General features: G+C 39.9%; 1 protein-coding gene across 1 annotated transcript in view; it reads right to left on the bottom strand.

The window, feature by feature from the left end:
- Positions 1-21,035, bottom strand: part of LOC126196150 (F-box only protein 9) — a 112,239-nt gene that overhangs the window by 4,644 nt on the left and 86,560 nt on the right. The window contains exon 9 of the mRNA XM_049934545.1: positions 4,229-4,372. Within this exon, the coding sequence (XP_049790502.1) occupies positions 4,229-4,372 (144 nt within the window). The remainder of the gene's footprint in view (positions 1-4,228; positions 4,373-21,035) is intronic.

The following is a 21,035-nucleotide window of genomic DNA, read 5'->3' as shown; positions in this document are numbered from 1 at the left end:
ATGGTATATTGTACGTTTACTACTTCCATCATTTATATTCCATCTAGAATATCCATTACCATCCTTTTATGATAATTTGGTTAGGCAACAGTTCAATTGCCTTAACCCAAATTCCACTCAGTATTTTGAGAGGCTTATGTAGGGAGAAAATGTTAATTTTGTAAAGGATAAGTTATATGTTAGGTTTTTCATTCATGCAACGCATGTGTTTTTCATCTAAGCATCAGTATGATGATGGTCATTGGAGAAAACTATTTTTGAGATTTATAACTCATTTTCAAGGAAATGAAAATTATGACAGTTTGGTCAGAAGAGAGTAGCATGTACACATAACATGAACATATAAACAAAAGTGAGCCAAAAATCATGTCGGAACTGTTGGTACCCCATTATTGGCAGATCCTGAGCATGGGTGGCAGTTGTTTTCTGTATAACTACTTTTATCAGCACACATAGCCCATTCACTGAATAAATACCTCACTATTCTTAAAACTGTTCCTACCACTTCATTTTACAATTTTTGATTTATTTTTGTTATTGCAAAGAGACTATTCATTGCATATTATCTTACTATTCCAAAAACTGTTCACACACTCACAGTTTTCATTTTAATCCTTCTCCAATTTTTTATCCCCTACAAGTTTCTGTTCATTATTTTTTATTTAAGGTATTTCTAGAATCAAATAGAAAAATCAGTACTGATATAATCCATAACATGTGAAGATGTGTTTGGTGTCACATGTCATCCAAAGATTAATGAAAATAGTCTGAAGACACTAACTTTGAAATGGACTCCAATATTACACCAAAATTTTAAAAGTAGCTGCCTTAGTCATAATGGAATGTGGAGAAACTGCTAAGCAAACCTAAGTTATGAAAGCAAGACAAAAGGTTTTTCAGTCGGTCACAGTCATAGCATTGATAATACCAGTGAAATTTTGGCACAACCACATAAGTTAATCATGAACACAATCTGCACAATCATTTTATTTCAGCAATTTTGTTGACTAATCATGTTTCATTCCATTTCAATTGATAAGCTGGGGTACGACACCATCATACAATTCTTGGTTTTGATCAGTGGAAAGTCATTCACAGTTGATACAGGTTTATAAAGAATCTCACCCTTCAGTTTCAACAGTTAAGAAATGGGTGGCTGAATTCAAACAAGGCAGTACTTATAAATTATAGAGTGCAGCAATCAGTCTTTTATTATTATTATTATTATTATTATTACGCAAATCCAGCTTTTGGCTAGAGGCTAGCCATTCTCAATGCACTATTTTCTATTCTCGACACATGTAAGTCCCTGTTGTTCAGGCATTATTCACATTCTTTGAATACTTGTGTATTAAACAATGGAAAATCTAGGATGGAATGTAACAATATTAGAGAAGGAAAGTTGAGTATTCATAGAAATGTGACTGATGCCCGAACAACAGGGACTTACATGCATCGATAATAGAAAATAAGTGCATTGAGAATGGCTAGCCACTAGCCGAAACATGGATTTGCGTAATAAAATCTAAAAAAGGATGACTGATTGCTGCACTCTATAAGTTATAAGCCACACAACAGTCACTGAGTGCACCCACTTTCTGAATGGAAGGTAACCTGAAGGCAGTACTTATCTCAGAGGTGATCGAAGTAGAACACAAAAATTGCAACCATAAATGAAAGCACCAAAAGAATCTGCATAGTGTGGTATTGAATGATCTGCGAATAAAAGTGTGTGACATAGCTGACACCACAGGCAGCTTAGGAGAAAGGAATATGACATTTTTTTATACCCAGATATAATAAAAATGCAATCATCTATCTTCATGTAAATGCAGCTTCTAACACCAGTGAAGGTAACAAAACAGGGATCTGAAGTATGATTTATTGCAATAGCCATTCTATCCATCAGGGTCTGGCACCTTCTAACTTCCAACTGATACCATTTACAAAGAAATTTTGAGCCTTAACAGATCTTCCAAAATCACATTTCATTAATAGAATTCATGCAGAAAAAAAGATAGGAGAAAGTTCATTAAGTAACACGAAAACTACAGAGAGAGGTAGTCATCAAACAAGATTTTATGACTGGCTGACTACCATGGTGAAGGGTTACAGGACTGGGGGACTTTGCCTTTGGGTGTGTAGGCAGATGGAAGTTGTAGGAGCCACAGGGTGTGAAGCATATTACAAAAATGTGCTTTCTGTTGAGAGTTTAATTTACCCTGATAGGCTCCTATGACATTCCAGTGCTACCAAACTTTAGATGAGAAACTTTGAAGTCACTGGTAGCACTATAAAGAAAAGAGGTGGTAGTGTAAACATTCTGGACTCAGGACAATACTGAGCATGTTCATGAAGCTTTAAGAAGTTTGATCCATCACATTGCTGCTCTGTCAATGGATTTGCTTGGACTCACATTTCCCGGTCATCTCATGAGCAGAAATGATGATATTCCAAAGCCTCCCCATTCAGCAAATTTATTGCCTTCAAAAGTTTTGCTTTTGGGTTATCTCAACTCCAAAGTTTTCCAGGAAAACCATCACAGAAATAGTGATTATTTGAAGGGAAGCATTTTCCAAGAAATAAACAACATTCCACTGGCAATTCTGTTAGTGGTTTTACCCTCGAACTCCGACCATGTGTGGGGGAACCAAGTATGTCATCCAAGTGATACCATATTTAAAACTTTCAAAGTAAGCTATACTGATGTCCAAAATTAAAGCAACAAACTACTATTTCCCTGTCCTATGTCTACTTCATGATATAACCATAGAAATTGTCAACATATGTCCGTACGATCGTGTTCTTCACGGAAGATGGCATTTTGGTCAACGAAAAACTACGCCAACGATGATGTCAGTGCACCTATCGAACAGAGTAGTGTTTGCCGGATAGCCCACATCTACAATTGCTATGTACACAGTCACAGAAAGTGCAGTATGGCACAGAGATGACGCCTACCAGACTCTCTGCAGTGGAAGGTCAAAGGAAGAATGGAAGCAGGGCAGTCACAAACTCACATGACCCACTTAACATGAATCGTTCTGTTGTTTCTCGCATGCGGCACCAGTTTATAGAGACTGAAACTGTATCATGAAGACCAGGGCAGGGCCAACCACGTGTGACACTAGAACGAGGGAGGACTGTTATTTGGCTGTAAGGGCATGTGGTACTGCCCTAGTACTGGGCAGCAACTGGCATCTGACCTTGCAGCATCTACTGGACATGTTGTATCGAGACAAAAAGTGTAGAGAAGGCTTTGACAGAGTGGTCTTTATTGGTGGTGACCTACTATAGGTGTGCCTGTCTGGAAAGTTGTTCTTGACGGATTCACATCTGAAGGGAATGTGGAACATGATTTCAAGACCCAAACATTGTGGAAAGAGACTGATATTGAGGAATCGGAAAGGTTTAACTACTATCAGTTATCGTGACGAGGTCTTTGGCCCTCATGTACAGTTGTCGCGAGGTGCTATGCGCCCAGACTTCAAAATGATGGACGATAATGCTCGACCTAATAGAGCACGAGTGGCTGATGTTTTCTTGGAAACAGAAGATACTGCATGGATGCATGGCATGGCCTGCCCACTCTCCTGATTTGAATCCCACAGAGCGCGTCTGGGCTGCACTAGGGAGACAGGTTGCATCACTTCAGGATCCACCAACCACTCTCCAAGACTTGCGAGCAGCTCCATGGGAAGAATGGGTGTTACTACCTCAACATGACACTGATGACATTATTCACAGCATGCTCTGTCATAGTCAGGCCTTTATTGCCGCCAGAGGTGGTCACACCCCACTGTGAGCACATTAACCAGTTGTCGGGTGCAAATCTGTTAAGTTGGAAAAAATGAAGAACATTTTCCTCTACTGTTATGAATGTTGCAGTTGTTTATGATCCATATTCTTTACATTGTTTCTACTTTGCTATCACCTGTTTACAATGTTTTGTCACAAAATAAACACAACCTTGCAAAATTTCGGTTTGATGCTTTAATTTTGGACACCAGTGTATTTCCACCCATGTACACTGGAGCCACTTCAAAAATAATATATATATTTTTTTAATTCTCAGTCTGTATGAATTTTTTTAAATCTTCCCGTTTGAATGCCTTGCCCTGTACTGTAAAAGGTAAGTGACTGTTCAACCTAAATAATAAAAGTTTTTTACTGCCTAGTCAAGAACATTTCACCTTGCCCTCATACACATATTTATTGCAAAACTAACCAAGTGGAAAGTCTGTTCTCCAGGATCATACAACTGTTCTCCACGTCGTCCCTTTGTGCGTAATTGTCGCTGAGATTGCTGCTGTTGTCGTTGAAGCACCACAGTTACACAACTGCCCGAAAGACAATAATACCCACTCAGCACCTGTCAGAAAACATGAAAGTTCCGTTACAATATTGCACTGTGTAACAAAAAAAAATAAATAAATAAATAAATAAACTTATGAGGAGATAAAATAACTTTCATAGCTACATGCAAATAACGTGTACACAATACAGAAATTATAAAGCAATCACTTATGCTCACAACATGTGAATGGCTATTAACCAACACAATACATGGTGTGAGGCAGAAACAACTGATACCTGTAATACATGTTACCATCTTTTGTTTGGTTTACCAGCAATCCTGATGCATAATGACTTTGTATCCTTTTGTGTACAGTACGAACTGGCCTCTGATGTTATCATTATACCTACTGTGTGAGAGAAGTACATCGATTGAGAATTCACAGCAAAAGCAATAACTACGATCTAACTGTGCAAGCGTCACGTAAGCTACCGATTCTTAACAGAAGCTACATATCGCCCCAAGACCTTTTGCATAACTGCAATCTAGCATATGCTTCCCAAGCTACAACTTCCATTCATTATTCCATACAATGCTTTAATTGGTGAAACAAAGGAGTTTAATTAATGTCACTGCCAAGTGTTTTATATGTGATACTGAACTCAAATTAAGAGAATTCTCTTCTTAAGTACATTACTTTAAATTTACACATTTTAAGGGAATAGCTGGCAGACACAGCATCAAAGGCTAAGGTTCCACATACCAGCATAAAATAAATGGTGACATCACAAAACAAGAGCACAGGATTCTCTCTCTCCCTCTCCCTGTCCCCCCCCCCCCCTCTCTCTCTCTCTCTCTCTCTCTCTCTCTCGTAAAAAAGGTCACATAAATATGCAAGTGGTGCTTGCAGCTTGACTGAAGCAATTTTATGTAATATGTGTATATTACACACAAGATGAAGGAATGAGCAGGTAGCAAATAACTTCAAATAAAAACTGTATCATTTATCTCAAGCCAAATGAACAATGAAGCAGATGGCAAATAACGGTGAAGATAAACTGTAATGTTGATATAAAACAAAAAAGTTTATGTTGCCAAAAAAAAAGTTAAGTGTGCTGTCCTCCTCCTTGTGGCTATATACATATGCAAAACAATGTACCATTGTTGTAAACCACAATGAGCAACTTATCTTTTGTGGAGAAATTAATGATTTTTTGGAAGATCTTCCTGGAAGAAGAGCAGACACAACAGAGAGCAAAATTACACATGTATTCAAACACGTTTCTCACTATTACGGAAAAGGTGTGAATTTTTTACTGGTGTTCTGTAAAAGAACTTGAAAAGGTATTCAGCTCTGGATCAAATGGGTCCTGAGAAAACACTTTTACATGCAAACATACATATACAGGGTGTTACAAAAAGGTACGGCCAAACTTTCAGGAAACATTCCTCACACACAAAGAAAGAAAAAATGTTATGTGGACATGTGTCCGGAAATGCTTACTTTCCATGTTAGAGCTCATTTTATTACTTCTCTTCAAATCACATTAATCATGGAATGGAAACACACAGCAACAGAACGTACCAGCGTGACTTCAAACACTTTGTTACAGGAAATGTTCAAAATGTCCTCTGTTAGCGAGGATACATGCATCCACCCTCCATCGCATGGAATCCCTGATGCGCTGATGGAGCCCTGGAGAATGGCATATTGTATCACAGCCGTCCACAATACGAGCACGAAGAGTCTCTACATTTGGTACCGGGGTTGCGTAGACAAGAGCTTTCAAATGCCCCCATTAATGAAAGTCAAGAGGGTTGAGCTCAGGAGAGCATGGAGGTCATTGAATTGGTCCGCCTCTACCAATCCATCGGTCACCGAATCTGTTGTTGAGAAGTGTATGAACACTTCGACTGAAATGTGCAGGAGCTCCATCGCACATGAACCATATGTTGTGTCGTAATTGTAAAGGCATATGTTCTAGCAGCACCGGTAGAGTATCCCGTATGAAATCATGATAACGTGCTCCGTTGAGCGTAGGTGGACGAAATTAAAATGAGCTCTAACATGGAAATTAAGCATTTCTGGACACATGTCCACATAACATCTTTTCTTTATTTGGGTGTGAGGAATGTTTCCTGAAAGTTTGGCCGTACCTTTTTGTAACACCCTGTATAAAGAATGATAGAACTAACTGAAGAAGATTATAAAAGTTACTGCTGTTACCAGATGTGACAGGAACAAATACAACAACAGACTCTGGCCTAAGCAGCCAGAAACCATGGTCGTGTGTGTGTGTGTGTGTGTGTGTGTGTGTGTGTGTGCGTGCGTGGGGGGAGGGGGGGGGGGCATGCTCGCACGTGCATATGCATGGGCGTGTGCGGGCGTAGGTCTCATCTCCACTACATGGTGAATAGCAATCTATCGTTTTCATAACATGTTTGTAGTACCTCACTAGTGAATTGATATATGCACAATAACGTTTTGACGGATAAAAGGATAATCTATATCTATGTTCTGCAAACCACTCTGAAATCCATGACAGAGGATACTTCCCACTATCCACTTATTAGGCTTCTTCCCATTCCACATGTGTACGGAGCACAGGAAGAGTGGTTACTTAAAATTCTCTGCACATGCTGTAATTAGTATTATCTTGTTTTGCAGCCTCTATGGGAGATAAGAAGTTGTAGCATATTCGGAGGAGGCTGGTTTTTGAAACATCTCAAGTAGGCCTTCATGGGATAGATTGTGTTCATCTTCAAGCATCTGCCAGTTCAGAGTTTACAGAATCTTCAAGATGGACTCCAATGGTTGTTGCATGTTGTAGCATATTCGGAGGAGGCTGGTTTTTGAAACATCTCAAGTAGGCCTTCATGGGATAGATTGTGTTCATCTTCAAGCATCTGCCAGTTCAGAGTTTACAGAATCTTCAAGATAGACTCCAATGGTCTAATGAAGTACTATACGTCCTGCTCTTCTTTGTATACATTCAGTATCCCTTTATGTCCTCGTTGGGCTGGGTCCCCCACACTTGAGCAATATCGAAAAATGTGTGACATGAGTGTTTTATAAACAATCTCGTTTGTAGACTGAATGCATTTTCCCAGTATCCTACCAATTTATCGAAGTCTGCTACCTGCTTTATGAGCGACTTACCAATGTGATAAATTTTATAGCCTTACAAAGTGTAACATTCCAGTACTTGCAAGAGCTGACTCATTCCAATTTTGGATCACTGATATTGTAGTCATAGAATGCCACTTTTTAAAATGCACAATTAAACAATAAAACAAGTTACCAATCTTTACATATTTTTTTCTATCTTATCAAGATCTGACTGAATATTTTTGCTGATGTTTTGGCCATTGTCTAATGGGTGATTAATATACAACAAAAATAACAAAGGTCCCAGTGCACATCCCTGGGACAAGCCTGAAGTTACTTTTACACTTACTGATAAATCTCCAGCCAAGATAAAATGCTGCAACCGCCCAACTCAGAAATGCTAAGTCCATACACAAATTTCATTTCATGCCCCATATCATCGTACTTTCACTGACAACTGCTGCTGTATTATAGTCTGTTGGTAAACCCATAAGCATGTGAGCCTCCACTCTGCCTAACCAGCTATGCGTTAAAACAGTGTTGATGGAGTATGAAGATACCCTCGGACAGGGTCTATTTTTAGATGAATGGGCTAACGAGTTAACACTACTGGAATACAGAAGATGATTGCCCTCTTCTGAAACATTACAGAGTAAGCTACATTAATGTAGAAACAGGGTTCATACACCTGTTACAAATACAGAACAGGATGCTTGTTCATTTGAATGAATGGCTGTCTACTACCTTCTCGTAAGAGGACTGGTATATTCGATAGGTTTTGAACACAACACTGTGCTACTATACTACAGAATTTAAGGCTCATTCTTATGTTGTTTTTCTGCTAAGAGGTAGACGTTTTCTTTGACAGGATGCATTAATATGCAACAATTCTTTCTACATGAGCACGGTCCAAAACTAATTGTGAATTTGTAATTTCACCAGTTGTATTAGTGCAATTTGCACAACTTTTTTCTCATTGTGTTGGTAAGCTTGTCTGCCATATCAGATATTTTGTCTGTTTTCAGATGTCAAAAAGGTTACTGGTGTTTTGGTAATATCAGTGATTACTGTATTTATTTTGTATAATACAGGATCAGAGCATTTGTATTAAATTTTGGTATAGGAGTGCAATAGTGCATCAAATTTGTACAGATGTTAAACATTGCTTCTGGTAAGTCTACTATCATTAAAATGTGGGTTTACAACTAGTATAAGCTTATCAAAGAAGCTGAAGACACTGGCCATGACATCCTAGCATCTACCGATGAAGAGAATGACAATGAAAGGTCACGAAATCAAAGTAAAAGGAGCCATCGGTTACGTTGGCATATCAAATGGAACATACCTGAAATTATTTTGGATGTTTTGAGTTAATTTGTTCCAAACTTCTTGAATTTTGAACAAAAACAGTGCTGAATGCATTTTGCTCAGGAGTCTCTACATGCAGTCAACAATGCTATGGGACTACTGACACAGAATGTAATAGGAGACAAAACATGAGCTGATGGACATAATGTTGAAATTAAGTCTCATTCATACCAGTGAAGTATTCTGGGTTGCCAAGATCGATAAAACTTTGCCAAGTGTGGTCAAATGTGAAGCTTATGCTGAAAGTGTTCAATTTTAACGGTACAGTGCACCATGAGTTCTTACCACAAGCAAATTCATCAATAAGGAGTTCTGTTTACAAGTTAAGCACCGTTTGCCGGAAGCAACGCAAAAAAAGTCCAGATTTGTGGTGGAACAATTAATGGTTTCTGTACCATAATAATACACCTGCTCACACTTTGTTGCTTGTCTGTGAATTTTTTGTCCAAAACAATTCTTTAATGATGTCCTAGCATCCTAGTTAGTCCCTGTAATTTTATGTTCCCCAAAATAAATGATGATGTTAAAAGGCTGTCATTTATAAGCATTCATGAGATTAAAAATGCACTGCTGAGAGGGTTAAACGCTACTCCAAAGACAGGAGATCCAGAGGTAAACTGGAAAAAGCCCTGGCATAAGTGTATAATATATAATGACATATATTTTGATGAAAATAACATTGATGTAGACTAACAAATAACCCCAGTATTGGCTCCAATATTCACTACTGTACTCTAAGATTGTTCATGATGCTATCAACACCAAGACCTAGCCAACATTTTCTAAAAGAAATGTTGTTGTCCATCCAAGTTTCACGACTATACGACGACTTTCTCTTTTGCTTTTTTATGTGCTTACTTGTATGAAGTATTTGCATCACCAGTAAATTGCATCAGTTCTCTCTACCAGAATCTTTCTTGCAGATCTACTCCAGATAAATCCCATTTCATCCAGTGTCTTGCATAAAACATCTTTCTGCCAAGGAAAATGAATCTTTCTTTTTTTTTTCCTTCCTTTTTTTTTTTTTTTTTTTTACAGATAAAAGTAATTAGCATAATGCAATTCTTAGTACCCTTTCTTGGTAATTCCAGTAAACGGTGTGATTTATTTGTGTGTTCTTTCTGGTGTGTTTCTTTATGGCAAGGCTAGTTTTTGTAAAATTTTCATCCCTTAGACTGGGACTGGCAATATTATCTGCATCTACATAAATATGCTGGAAGACACTATATGGTGCATGGCGGAGTATATGTTGTACCACTACTAGTCTTTTCCTTTCCAGTTCTCGTTGCAAATAGAGTGAGGGACAAATGACTGTCTGTATGTCCGTTTGAGGCCTAATTTCTCTTAGCTCGATCTTCGTGGTCCTTACATGATTTGTATGTCGGCAGCAGTAGAATACATCTGCAGTCAGCTTCAAATGCCAGCTCTATTTACTCAACAGTTTTCCTTGTATAGAACGTCACCTTCCCTCTAGCGTTTCCCTTTTGAGCTCTCGAAGCATCTTCACAATACTTGCATGTTGTTCGCACCTACCAGTAACAAATCTAGCTGTCTGCCTCTGAATTGCTTCAACATCTTCTGTCTATCCAACCTGGTGCGGAACCAAACATTCAAGCTGTACTCAAGAATGGGTCTCACTAGTGTCCTATTTGTGGTCTCCTGTTCAGATAAATCACACTTTCCTACATTCTCCCAAAAAACAAAAGTTGACCACTCACCTTCCCTCTAAAATCCTTACAAGTACATTCCATTTCATATCTCTTTGCAACATTACAACTAGGGGTCATTCCATATCAAGTCATCCAGGCCATGACACCCATTATCTAGTTGTGAACCGAGATTTTGTGTACTGCTTTTGAATCTAATATCATGAACTTCCGCCAATTTTTATTGCTTTATATACATTCTGTTGGTAGCAATTGCTGAAAGTTTGATGCAATGCGTTACTTCAAAGCAAACTGTACAAATTTGAAAATTGGCTGCAGTTTTCAAGCAAAAAATGGTACTACTAACCAAAAGACATTAACAACATAAGTACACATAACAATATCCAAATTGAACAAATATTGCGATATATGAATCAAAATTACACATTATAAAATATAGGGCAGCCTGTACATTACATGACATATGGACACTTTCTTACCAATTAACTCAATGTAAAAATAAATAGCATTTTTTTAATAATATTTAAGCATTTTGTCAAAAGCCAATATTGTCAACAGTGCACAAAATGCTGGTGCTGCAATCTGCATTCAAGTTGATTAGGAACTACACATGTGACGAGACGCATTGATGCTTAGATAATATTTTTTTGTATGAGAAGCACTTTTCTTCCACCAACTTTGAGGACTCTTTGCTCAGAGAATAAGTACGACCTGTTGCTGTGGTGATATCAACTTCACACAGAATATGAGATAAAGAAACATCACAAACATCATTATCAGGCCAACAGAAGAAAGAGGATGGTCGATGAGAATGCATAAACCTTCCCAAATACCAAGATGAGTCATATCGACATGCAACACAGTAGTTGGGCTGCATAGTGCATTCTGGCATTAGTGTCGGAAGTGCAGCTGAGAAATCATGCATGATACTAAAATCTGTATCACAGCTCCGCTTTTTTGCTTCAATCTTGGCGGGTGATATTGGTGCGGTACAATGTGATGCATAGATTGTATTCCATGAATTGTTTTTGCATTTGTAAAGTGCTAAGAAAAATAATGTCTGACTTGTACCATTTCATCTTTTGAAGCAAAGAGAACTGAAATGCCTTGCAGGTTCTCACGACGGAATTCAAATACCTGTGAAAAAAGCCATGTAGCCACATGGTTTGGGGGCCATGTTAAACTGTAGACCCCCCTATTGCTGACTGGGTAAGCCAGTTCAGAGGTCAGAGGAAAGCAAAGACATACCACCTATAATAGAACCACACCACATAAAGCATCATGGTGTTCCAACTAACCTGCAGCTTTATTTTATCCTTATCCTCATTCCTGGTCTCATTCTCCAAGGTCATCTTAACTGAGTCCTACTGAGCATGTTGGGCTGATGTTGCATATATATGAACTACTTCTAATCAACCTCTATAAGCTGGGGATAATGGTTGAGTGCTGATAGATCACAATGACTTCCCATCTCTTTCAACGTCCAGTGAAGTACATGTCATGATGCACCTCCATGCTCATCTTGACAAAAGAGGGTGCCGTATGGTACTGAGCAGCCATCTCTAATTCAAAAGCTTAAAATAGTATACACCAACAGCAACAGTAGCCAAAATGTAGTATAATCCCACTTTTACGCTCCTGGAATTAACATTTTCCGGCCGTTTAAGGCATTTTTTATTGGTCCCGTCAAATTTTCTATGCCCACAATGTTAATCTGCACTTGATTTGTAATTTTCCTGCGATTTACGCATTATGAAAAAATGTTTGTGGAGAAAAACTGACGCTGGTACGATGCTGGCCATCCAGTAGTGTTTACAAACATTACGTGGTTAAGTTTCTTGACACCAGGGAATTCTACTCAGTAGATTTGAACCAGTAAACATGTAAACGTTGGAACAATTCATGCTGTATCTCCTGCCGTTGCCAAGCTCTACGTGCCGTTGTGGTTGATGGGAGTAACTAGGTTCATTCGAATGAAGATATCATGACCAATCACAACCACTTCCAAACTGTCTCTATTGTGCAAACACAGTTTCATTATTGTTGTGATCACCGTGACGCCTTTGTTGAACACTATTTAGCATATGGCCACTTGGAGCGCTAGCTGACACCGTCATTCACTTTGTGTTGCTCAAATGTTTTTAGTTTAAACACAGCGCTGGTTACAAATTTTATTCGTGCTGAGCAAAACGTGTTTTGAGAATTTATGTTCATTGTCAAGTGCAATATTTACACATGTATTTTTTGTGATGTTACACAAACAAACGATGTGAGTGATTGTGTGTGTGTGTGTGGGGGGGGGGGGGGGGGGGGGATTCTACATAACTGATGAGGCACAGTACCTGATAACCTCAAAAAGATGACTACAGTGCAAGAGATGCAGAATAACACATATCCAAACACCATACAAAATACTTATTTACATATTAGCACTTGACAACGAGAAAAAATTCTCAAAGCGCATCATGCTGAGCATGAAAAAATTCATAACTAGTTCAGTATTTCATTATATAAATAATGAATGACAGTTGCAGGCTTTCAAAAACATTGATTATGACATATGAAATTGAGTCAAATGTTCGTACTTCCCAGACAGTTATCAGTTCCAGTTACTTCAATTATTAGATAATAAACCTTCATTAGATAATAAAGAAGTTCCTGACAAGTCTTTTGATGCCTGTTATGTACATATATCCTACATACAGTGCAAGGGGGTATCCTATATTAAATTTTTACAGCTTAAAATATTATTTCCCACATTTTACATTTTCCCGTGTTTTAAACTTTTAAGTCCCTTGAAAAGTGTAAAAGCGGGGTTTCACTTTAGTTAAATAAAGTAATTAGGTTTCCAAGTACAAAATAAGACAACTGCTTTCGTTCACAGGGTTGAAAATCAAATACTGTTCAATGATCACTTTCAAAAAAACATCAGGACAATGTATACTACCAGAAAGTTTGTTTACAAATCATTATCATTATGATCGAAGTGTAATATGAACTACATATAAAACCAAATTTTCATTAGATTTACCCATGCAAATACAGGGTGTACACGGACAAGGAAAAAAAAATCCCGGATTTTTCTCGGATTTCGCAGTTACAAATACGCTTTCTCCCGAGTGAAAACACAACTTTTTCCATGTTAAGTGACAGTATATTTTTCCTCGTAACTGCAAAACTTATCAATCCTTTGAACGGTTATAGTTTTATACATGGGCGTAGAATTTCCCGGCACTTTAGAAAACGAAACTCAGGGGGAAAAAAAACACCTTTTGGAAATATCTTTGATGTGCAGCAACATTACACTGGGTATTTTTGAATTATGAAAGTATACATTGGAATTCCACCAAACACCGCATGTTACTTTCCGAATCACTGAAATCGAGATTGCGATGCACTTTTGTAATCGTCATAGCTCATGTCACATGATCTCGCCAGCCTATGACAGCAGATATTCAGAGCATTGGACCACCCAAAAGCAACATCACTGTTAAATAACACGAACACACAAACTGGGAAAGTTAATAGTTTAAATTAATATACATAGTGTTGCTACAAGAAAAGCAAAGTTTTCACATATGATATTGGTCTCCAAGGTTAATAAAGCTAAGCTTTCGCACATAACTTTGATCTTTTTTGTGTGTGTTACACTTTGAGATATATCACACAAATGTGCCAGTAAAATTTTTAATAATGACAGAAATGTCTGATCTTCAGGGTTCGAAATTCTTCTAAATGGCTCATCATCCAAAAGTTGATTTTGAGAGGCAAACACTCTGTCATTTAAGAAATTCATGGTACATTCTCGCACGTAGTTCAAATTACGTAAAAGGATATTTACTTTCAAAGGAAAGCTTTTCAAACCACCATTCGCAATATTTTCCCATGCCCTGTCAGAAATAGGTTCGTTTCAGCAGCTGCCAGAAAGCCCAGATAACAGGTGACACCGCACTTGCGCAGCTACCATGACATAGGGAGCCTGTATGTACATACATGTAAAACATTGAAAGATCATACATCATGTCATAAAAGAAACAAGACATCAGACGATAACAAAGAGCATTGGAATTTCGTGAATGTCCAGATTCCCAATGAAGTAGACCTCAACCTGATATTAAGCTTTTCAGTGTGGTTTTTGGGATATAAATTTTCTTGGAGCACCAGTACTGTATTATATCATGTTTGGTTCTTTAATATGGCATAATGCCATACATGCTAGAAGATGAAAACATGCACCTGAAATGCAGTGAACAGCTGAAACCAGCCAGTACTGTGGAAGTAAACATTTTGTTTCAAATACATTGACTGCCTCTGTGGAAAAGCTTAATAAAAGTCAAATTTCTTTAGCAAACAGACTAAAATAACTTCATTGTTCTGCAAGGCAATTAATGCTTGACGGTCAGAAAGGTGGAAATAAAATAAAATCTGAAACTAATAACATATTTTAGCCTTCCGTAATTATGTGAATGTATTTTAATTCACTTGATAGGTCCTGGCCACATATATCCATTTTGTTTTCATTTGACATGAGAGTAAACGAAGGGGAACCAGCAAAATCACTAAATGTAAACACGGGTCATGTGGAGACTACCCACCATAACTCTGCACATCAGCCCCAGATCTATGATATTTGCTAACCGGTTCAATACTAAAAAAAAAATCGAACTTTCAAAAATATGTTCATCTTGTAGTGCACACCTTTCTGAAAAGTCTGAAACGTAAAATATATGTGTTCGAGGAAATTTAAGACATGTTACTTGGTCTTAAATGTGCCAAAGTGCAGTGCCATGCCTCTTCACACAGCATTCTTCGGCCGGTTTGACAGCCTGCCCCCCCCCCCCCCCCCTTAAAAAATGCGCAGTTAATAGCGGATGGGATTATTTATAATCAGGAGAACAAAAACTTTTCAGAAAATTTGCACTATTTATAGCCTATTAGTTAATAACTTGCTGTTTTGTGTGACATAAAATTAAATATAGGATACATAAAACCAATAAAGACAAGAGACAAGCAAGAAAGTACACATTTCTTCAATCCTTAGCTTCTAGCATTTTTTCTCTCTAACCTTGCTATAGCTTTACATGGCGTGCTTTCCTTTCTGCAAAAGAATCTATTACCTCATCAAAGTTCATCAAACATTTTGCTACATGAAAAACTGAAATGTCATTATCTAATACTGAAAAAGCTGTTAATACAAATAATACCCAAGACTGGTGTGATTTCTCGATCTGATTACGTCTATTTTGTCACTGTCTGCTAGATAAAATAAAATAGGCCTTTCTAATACTGCAGCAATTTTGTAACACACATCAAATAAACGAGACTGTTTTGGCACAAATGGTCATTTTTATAACACGACAGAATATAATTCATGAAGTACCAATATCAAATGCCTATTAGGCCTACTACAAGCAAAAAGCTTTATGTTAGGAAATAGTTTCTCATTTCATTCATACGCACCAGTTTCTCAAGCACGAGATCGAAAAATAGTATTACAAAATTTTTATATAAATTTGGAATCGTCTAATTCTTCAATAATTTGTGTGACATCCCTGTTTCTTCTCCTTCGTCGTTCTAACAAACAATCTTGTCATCACCAATTCTGTAGCTATTCCTGCCACTGTCAAAATTTGTTCACCAATTAACTCCACTGAATCACAGGTTTAGTTGCCCCGCGATTATTTTCCGGTTAGGCGTTGTTACATGTTCGTACAACATGTTTTCCGTATTACTTCCAGAATAGAACTCAAAAGTGGCTGCTAGCCAGGGACTGTTCAACTGGTCCTTACTAGTGTAGCAATCTGGCCAAAAATTTTCTGTCAAAATTTCATTTTCTTGGATACACCAAGAAGATAATACGTAATCTTCTCACCTGTTATTCCTGTTAGTCATTTATTTCTATTCTGGTAGTCTGAATCTATGGATTTCGCTAGTAATTATAACAATGCTGATCATTCGCAAAGCCAATCAACCACATAATCAGACAGCGATTGGCATTCATCCGTTCGGCTTTACTCCGCTCAGCTCGTATAGCCCAGTCCCCTTTTGTCTGCAAAATGTTTATTTCTAGATGTGACGAGGATTCTCCTGATAGAGACATCACGTGCACTATGCACACATTCAAAAATCAACTTATGATTCATTCATAAATCAACTTAAAATGTGTTCAAAAACCAACAGGGATGTGTTTCAAAATCATATGAATAATCTATATCTAACAACAAATATGATGTGACTTACCAAACAAAAGCGCTGGCACGTCGATAGACACACAAACAAACACAAACATACACACAAAATTCAAGCTTTCGCAACAAACTGTTGCCTCATCAGGAAAGAGGGAAGGAGAGGGAAAGACGAAAGGATGTGGGTTTTAAGGGAGAGGGTAAGGAGTCATTCCAATCCCGGGAGCGGAAAGACTTACCTTAGGGGGAAAAAAGGACGGGTATACACTTTCACACACACACATATCCATCCACACATATACAGACACAAGCAGACATATTTAAAGACAAAGAGTTTGGGCAGAGATGTCAGTCGAGGCAGAAGTGCAGAGGCAAAGATGTTGTTGAATGACAGGTGAGGTATGAGTGGCGGCAACTTGAAATTAGCGGAGATTGAGGCCTGGTGGATAACGGGAAGAGAGGATATATTGAAGAGCAAGTTCCCATCTCCGGAGTTCGGATAGGTTGGCGTTGGTGGGAAGTATCCAGATAACCCGGACGGTGTAACACAGCGCCAAGATGTGCTGGCCGTGCACCAAGGCATGTTTAGCCACAGGGTGATCCTCATTACCAACAAACACTGTCTGCCTGTGTCCATTCATGCGAATGGACAGTTTGTTGCTGGTCATTCCCACATAGAATGCATCACAGTGTAGGCAGGTCAGTTGGTAGATCACGTGGGTGCTTTCACACGTGGCTCTGCCTTTGATCGTGTACACCTTCCGGGTTACAGGACTGGAGTAGGTGGTGGTTGGAGGGTGCATGGGACAGGTTTTACACCGGGGGCGGTTACAAGGGTAGGAGCCAGAGGGTAGGGAAGGTGGTTTGGGGATTTCATAGGGATGAACTAAGAGGTTACGAAGGTTAGGTGGATGGCGGAAAGACACTCTTGGTGGAGTGGGGAGGATTTCATGAAGGATGGATCTCATTTCAGGGCAGGATTTGAGGAAGTCGTATCCCTGCTGGAGAGCCACATTCAGAATCTGATCCAGTCCCGGAAAGTATCCTGTCACAAGTGGGGCACTTTTGTGGTTCTTCTGTGGGAGGTTCTGGGTTTGAGAGGATGAGGAAGTGGCTCTGGTTATTTGCTTCTGTACCAGGTCGGGAGGGTAGTTGCAGGATGCGAAAGCTGTTGTCAGGTTGTTGGTGTAATGCTTCAGGGATTCCAGACTGGAGCAGATTCGTTTGCCACGAAGACCTAGACTGTAGGGAAGGGACCGTTTGATGTGGAATGGGTGGCAGCTGTCGTAATGGAGGTACTGTTGCTTGTTGGTGGGTTTGATGTGGACGGCCGTGTGAAGCTGGCCATTGGACAGGTGGAGGTCAACATCAAGGAAAGTGGCATGGGATTTGGAGTAGGACCAGGTGAATCTGATGGAACCAAAGGAGTTGAGGTTGGAGATGAAATTCTGGAGTTCTTCTTCACTGTGAGTCCAGATCATGAAGATGTCATCAATAAATCTGTACCAAACTTTGGGTTGGCAGGCTTGGGTAACCAAGAAGGCTTCCTCTAAGCGACCCATGAATAGGTTGGCGTATGAGGGGGCCATCCTGGTACCCATGGCTGTTCCCTTTAATTGTTGGTATGTCTGGCCTTCAAAAGTGAAGAAGTTGTGGGTCAGGATGAAGCTGGCTAAGGTAATGAGGAAAGAGGTTTTAGGTAGGGTGGCAGGTGATCGGCGTGAAAGGAAGTGCTCCATCGCAGCGAGGCCCTGGACGTGCGGGATATTTGTGTACAAGGAAGTGGCATCAATGGTTACAAGGATGGTTTCCGGGGGTAACGGATTGGGTAAGGATTCCAGGCGTTCGAGGAAGTGGTTGGTGTCTTTGATGAAGGATGGGAGACTGCATGTAATGGGTTGAAGGTGTTGATCTACGTAGGCGGAGATACGTTCAGTGGGGGCTTGGTAACCAGCTACAATGGGGCGGCCGGGATGATTGGGTTTGTGAATTTTAGGAAGAAGGTAGAAGGTAGGGGTGCGGGGTGTCTGTGGGGTCAGGAGGTTGATGGAGTCAGGTGAAAGGTTTTGTAGGGGGCCTAAGGTTCTGAGGATTCCTTGAAGCTCTGCCTGGACATCAGGAATGGGATTACCTTGGCAAACTTTGTATGTGGTGTTGTCTGAAAGCTGACGCAGTCCCTCAGCCACATACTCCTGTCGATCAAGTACCACGGTCGTGGAACCCTTGTCCGCCGGAAGGATGACGATGGACCGGTCAGCCTTCAGATCACGGATAGCCTGGGCTTCAGCAGTGGTGATGTTGGGAGTAGGATTAAGGTTTTTTAAGAAGGATTGAGAGGCAAGGTTGGAAGTCAGAAATTCCTGGAAGGTTTGGAGAGGGTGATTTTGAGGAAGAGGAGGTGGGTCCCGCTGCGACGGAGGACGGAACTGTTCCAGGCAGGGTTCAATTTGGATAGTGTCTTGGGGAGTTGGATCATTAGGAGTAGGATTAGGATCATTTTTCTTCGTGGCAAAGTGATACTTCCAGCAGAGAGTACGAGTGTAGGACAGTAAATCTTTGACGAGGGCTGTTTGGTTGAATCTGGGAGTGGGGCTGAAGGTGAGGCCTTTTGATAGGACAGAGGTTTCGGATTGGGAGAGAGGTTTGGAGGAAAGGTTAACTACCGAATTAGGGTGTTGTGGTTCCAGATTGTGTTGATTGGAATTTTGAGGTTTTGGAGGGAGTGGAGCTGGAAGTGGGAGGTTGAGTAGATGGGAGAGACTGGGTTTGTGTGCAATGAGAGGAGGTTGAGGTTTGCTGGAAAGGTTGTGAAGGGTGAGTGAGTTGCCTTTCCGGAGGTGGGAAACCAGGAGATTGGATAGTTTTTTGAGGTGAAGGGTGGCATGTTGTTCTAATTTGCGGTTGGCCTGTAGGAGGATGCTCTGAACAGCCGGTGTGGAAGTGGGAGAGGAAAGATTGAGGACTTTTATTAAGGATAGGATTTGACGGGTGTGTTCATTGGCTGAGTTGATGTGTAGGTGAAGGATTAGGTGGGTGAGGGCAATGGATTGTTCAGTTTGGAACTGGTATAGGGACTGATGGAAAGAAGGGTTGCAGCCAGAGATGGGAACTTTAAGTGTGATGCCTTTGGGGGTAATGCCAAATGTCAGACAAGCCTCAGAAAATAAAATATGCGAGCGTAATCTGGCTAGGGTGAAGGCATGTTTGCGGAGGGAATGTAAATAAAACTTAATGGGGTCGTTGTGGGGGTGTTGTGAGGGTGCCATGGTATTAGAAGGTGGAAAGTGTAAGAGATGAAAATGAAAATAACTGGAGAAAGTAACTGGAGATCTGTTGTGGAAAAAAGGCGAAAAAGTGTTGGTTAAAGTTGGGCTATGTTGATCCTGTGGTGAACTTGGGTTGGTAGAGAACGATGTGCACATAGGTTAGGTGGTTGTGTTGTCGCCAAAACTCGTTAAAGGATGGAGAGATTCGGGAAAATTTCGAAAAAACGGCATGTAAATGTGTTAAAAAGAGTGGTTTTGTGGTGGCAGATTATGAAAATGAGGCTAACAATAGTCTGGCAAAGAAATAATGACGTTAAAACCTATGGGAAGCGGCTAAAAATTATCAGTGATGTGGGAAGAACGGAAATGGAAATAAAGCGAAAGTTATCAGAACTAGACGAAAAGGTTGTTTAATAGCTTTAATAGCTTTAATAGGGCCTCGCTGCGATGGAGCACTTCCTTTCACGCCGATCACCTGCCACCCTACCTAAAACCTCTTTCCTCATTACCTTAGCCAGCTTCATCCTGACCCACAACTTCTTCACTTTTGAAGGCCAGACATACAAACAATTAAAGGGAACAGCCATGGGTACCAGGATGGCCCCTCATACGCCAACCTATTCATGGGTCGCTTAGAGGAAGCCTTCTTGGTTACCCAAGCCTGCCAACCCAAAGTTTGGTACAGATTTATTGATGACATCTTCATGATCTGGACTCACAGTGAAGAAGAACTCCAGAATTTCATCTCCAACCTCAACTCCTTTGGTTCCATCAGATTCACCTGGTCCTACTCCAAATCTCATGCCACTTTCCTTGATGTTGACCTCCACCTGTCCAATGGCCAGCTTCACACGGCCGTCCACATCAAACCCACCAACAAGCAACAGTACCTCCATTACGACAGCTGCCACCCATTCCACATCAAACGGTCCCTTCCCTACAGTCTAGGTCTTCGTGGCAAACGAATCTGCTCCAGTCTGGAATCCCTGAAGCATTACACCAACAACCTGACAACAGCTTTCGCATCCCGCAACTACCCTCCCGACCTGGTACAGAAGCAAATAACCAGAGCCACTTCCTCATCCTCTCAAACCCAGAACCTCCCACAGAAGAACCACAAAAGTGCCCCACTTGTGACAGGAT

This window comes from Schistocerca nitens, chromosome 1 (genome assembly GCF_023898315.1).
Source record: "Schistocerca nitens isolate TAMUIC-IGC-003100 chromosome 1, iqSchNite1.1, whole genome shotgun sequence".
Classification (NCBI taxonomy): Eukaryota; Metazoa; Arthropoda; class Insecta; order Orthoptera; family Acrididae; genus Schistocerca; species Schistocerca nitens.
The sequence above is the reverse complement of the archived record's forward strand: the minus strand, read 5'-3'. Positions and strand labels throughout refer to the sequence as shown.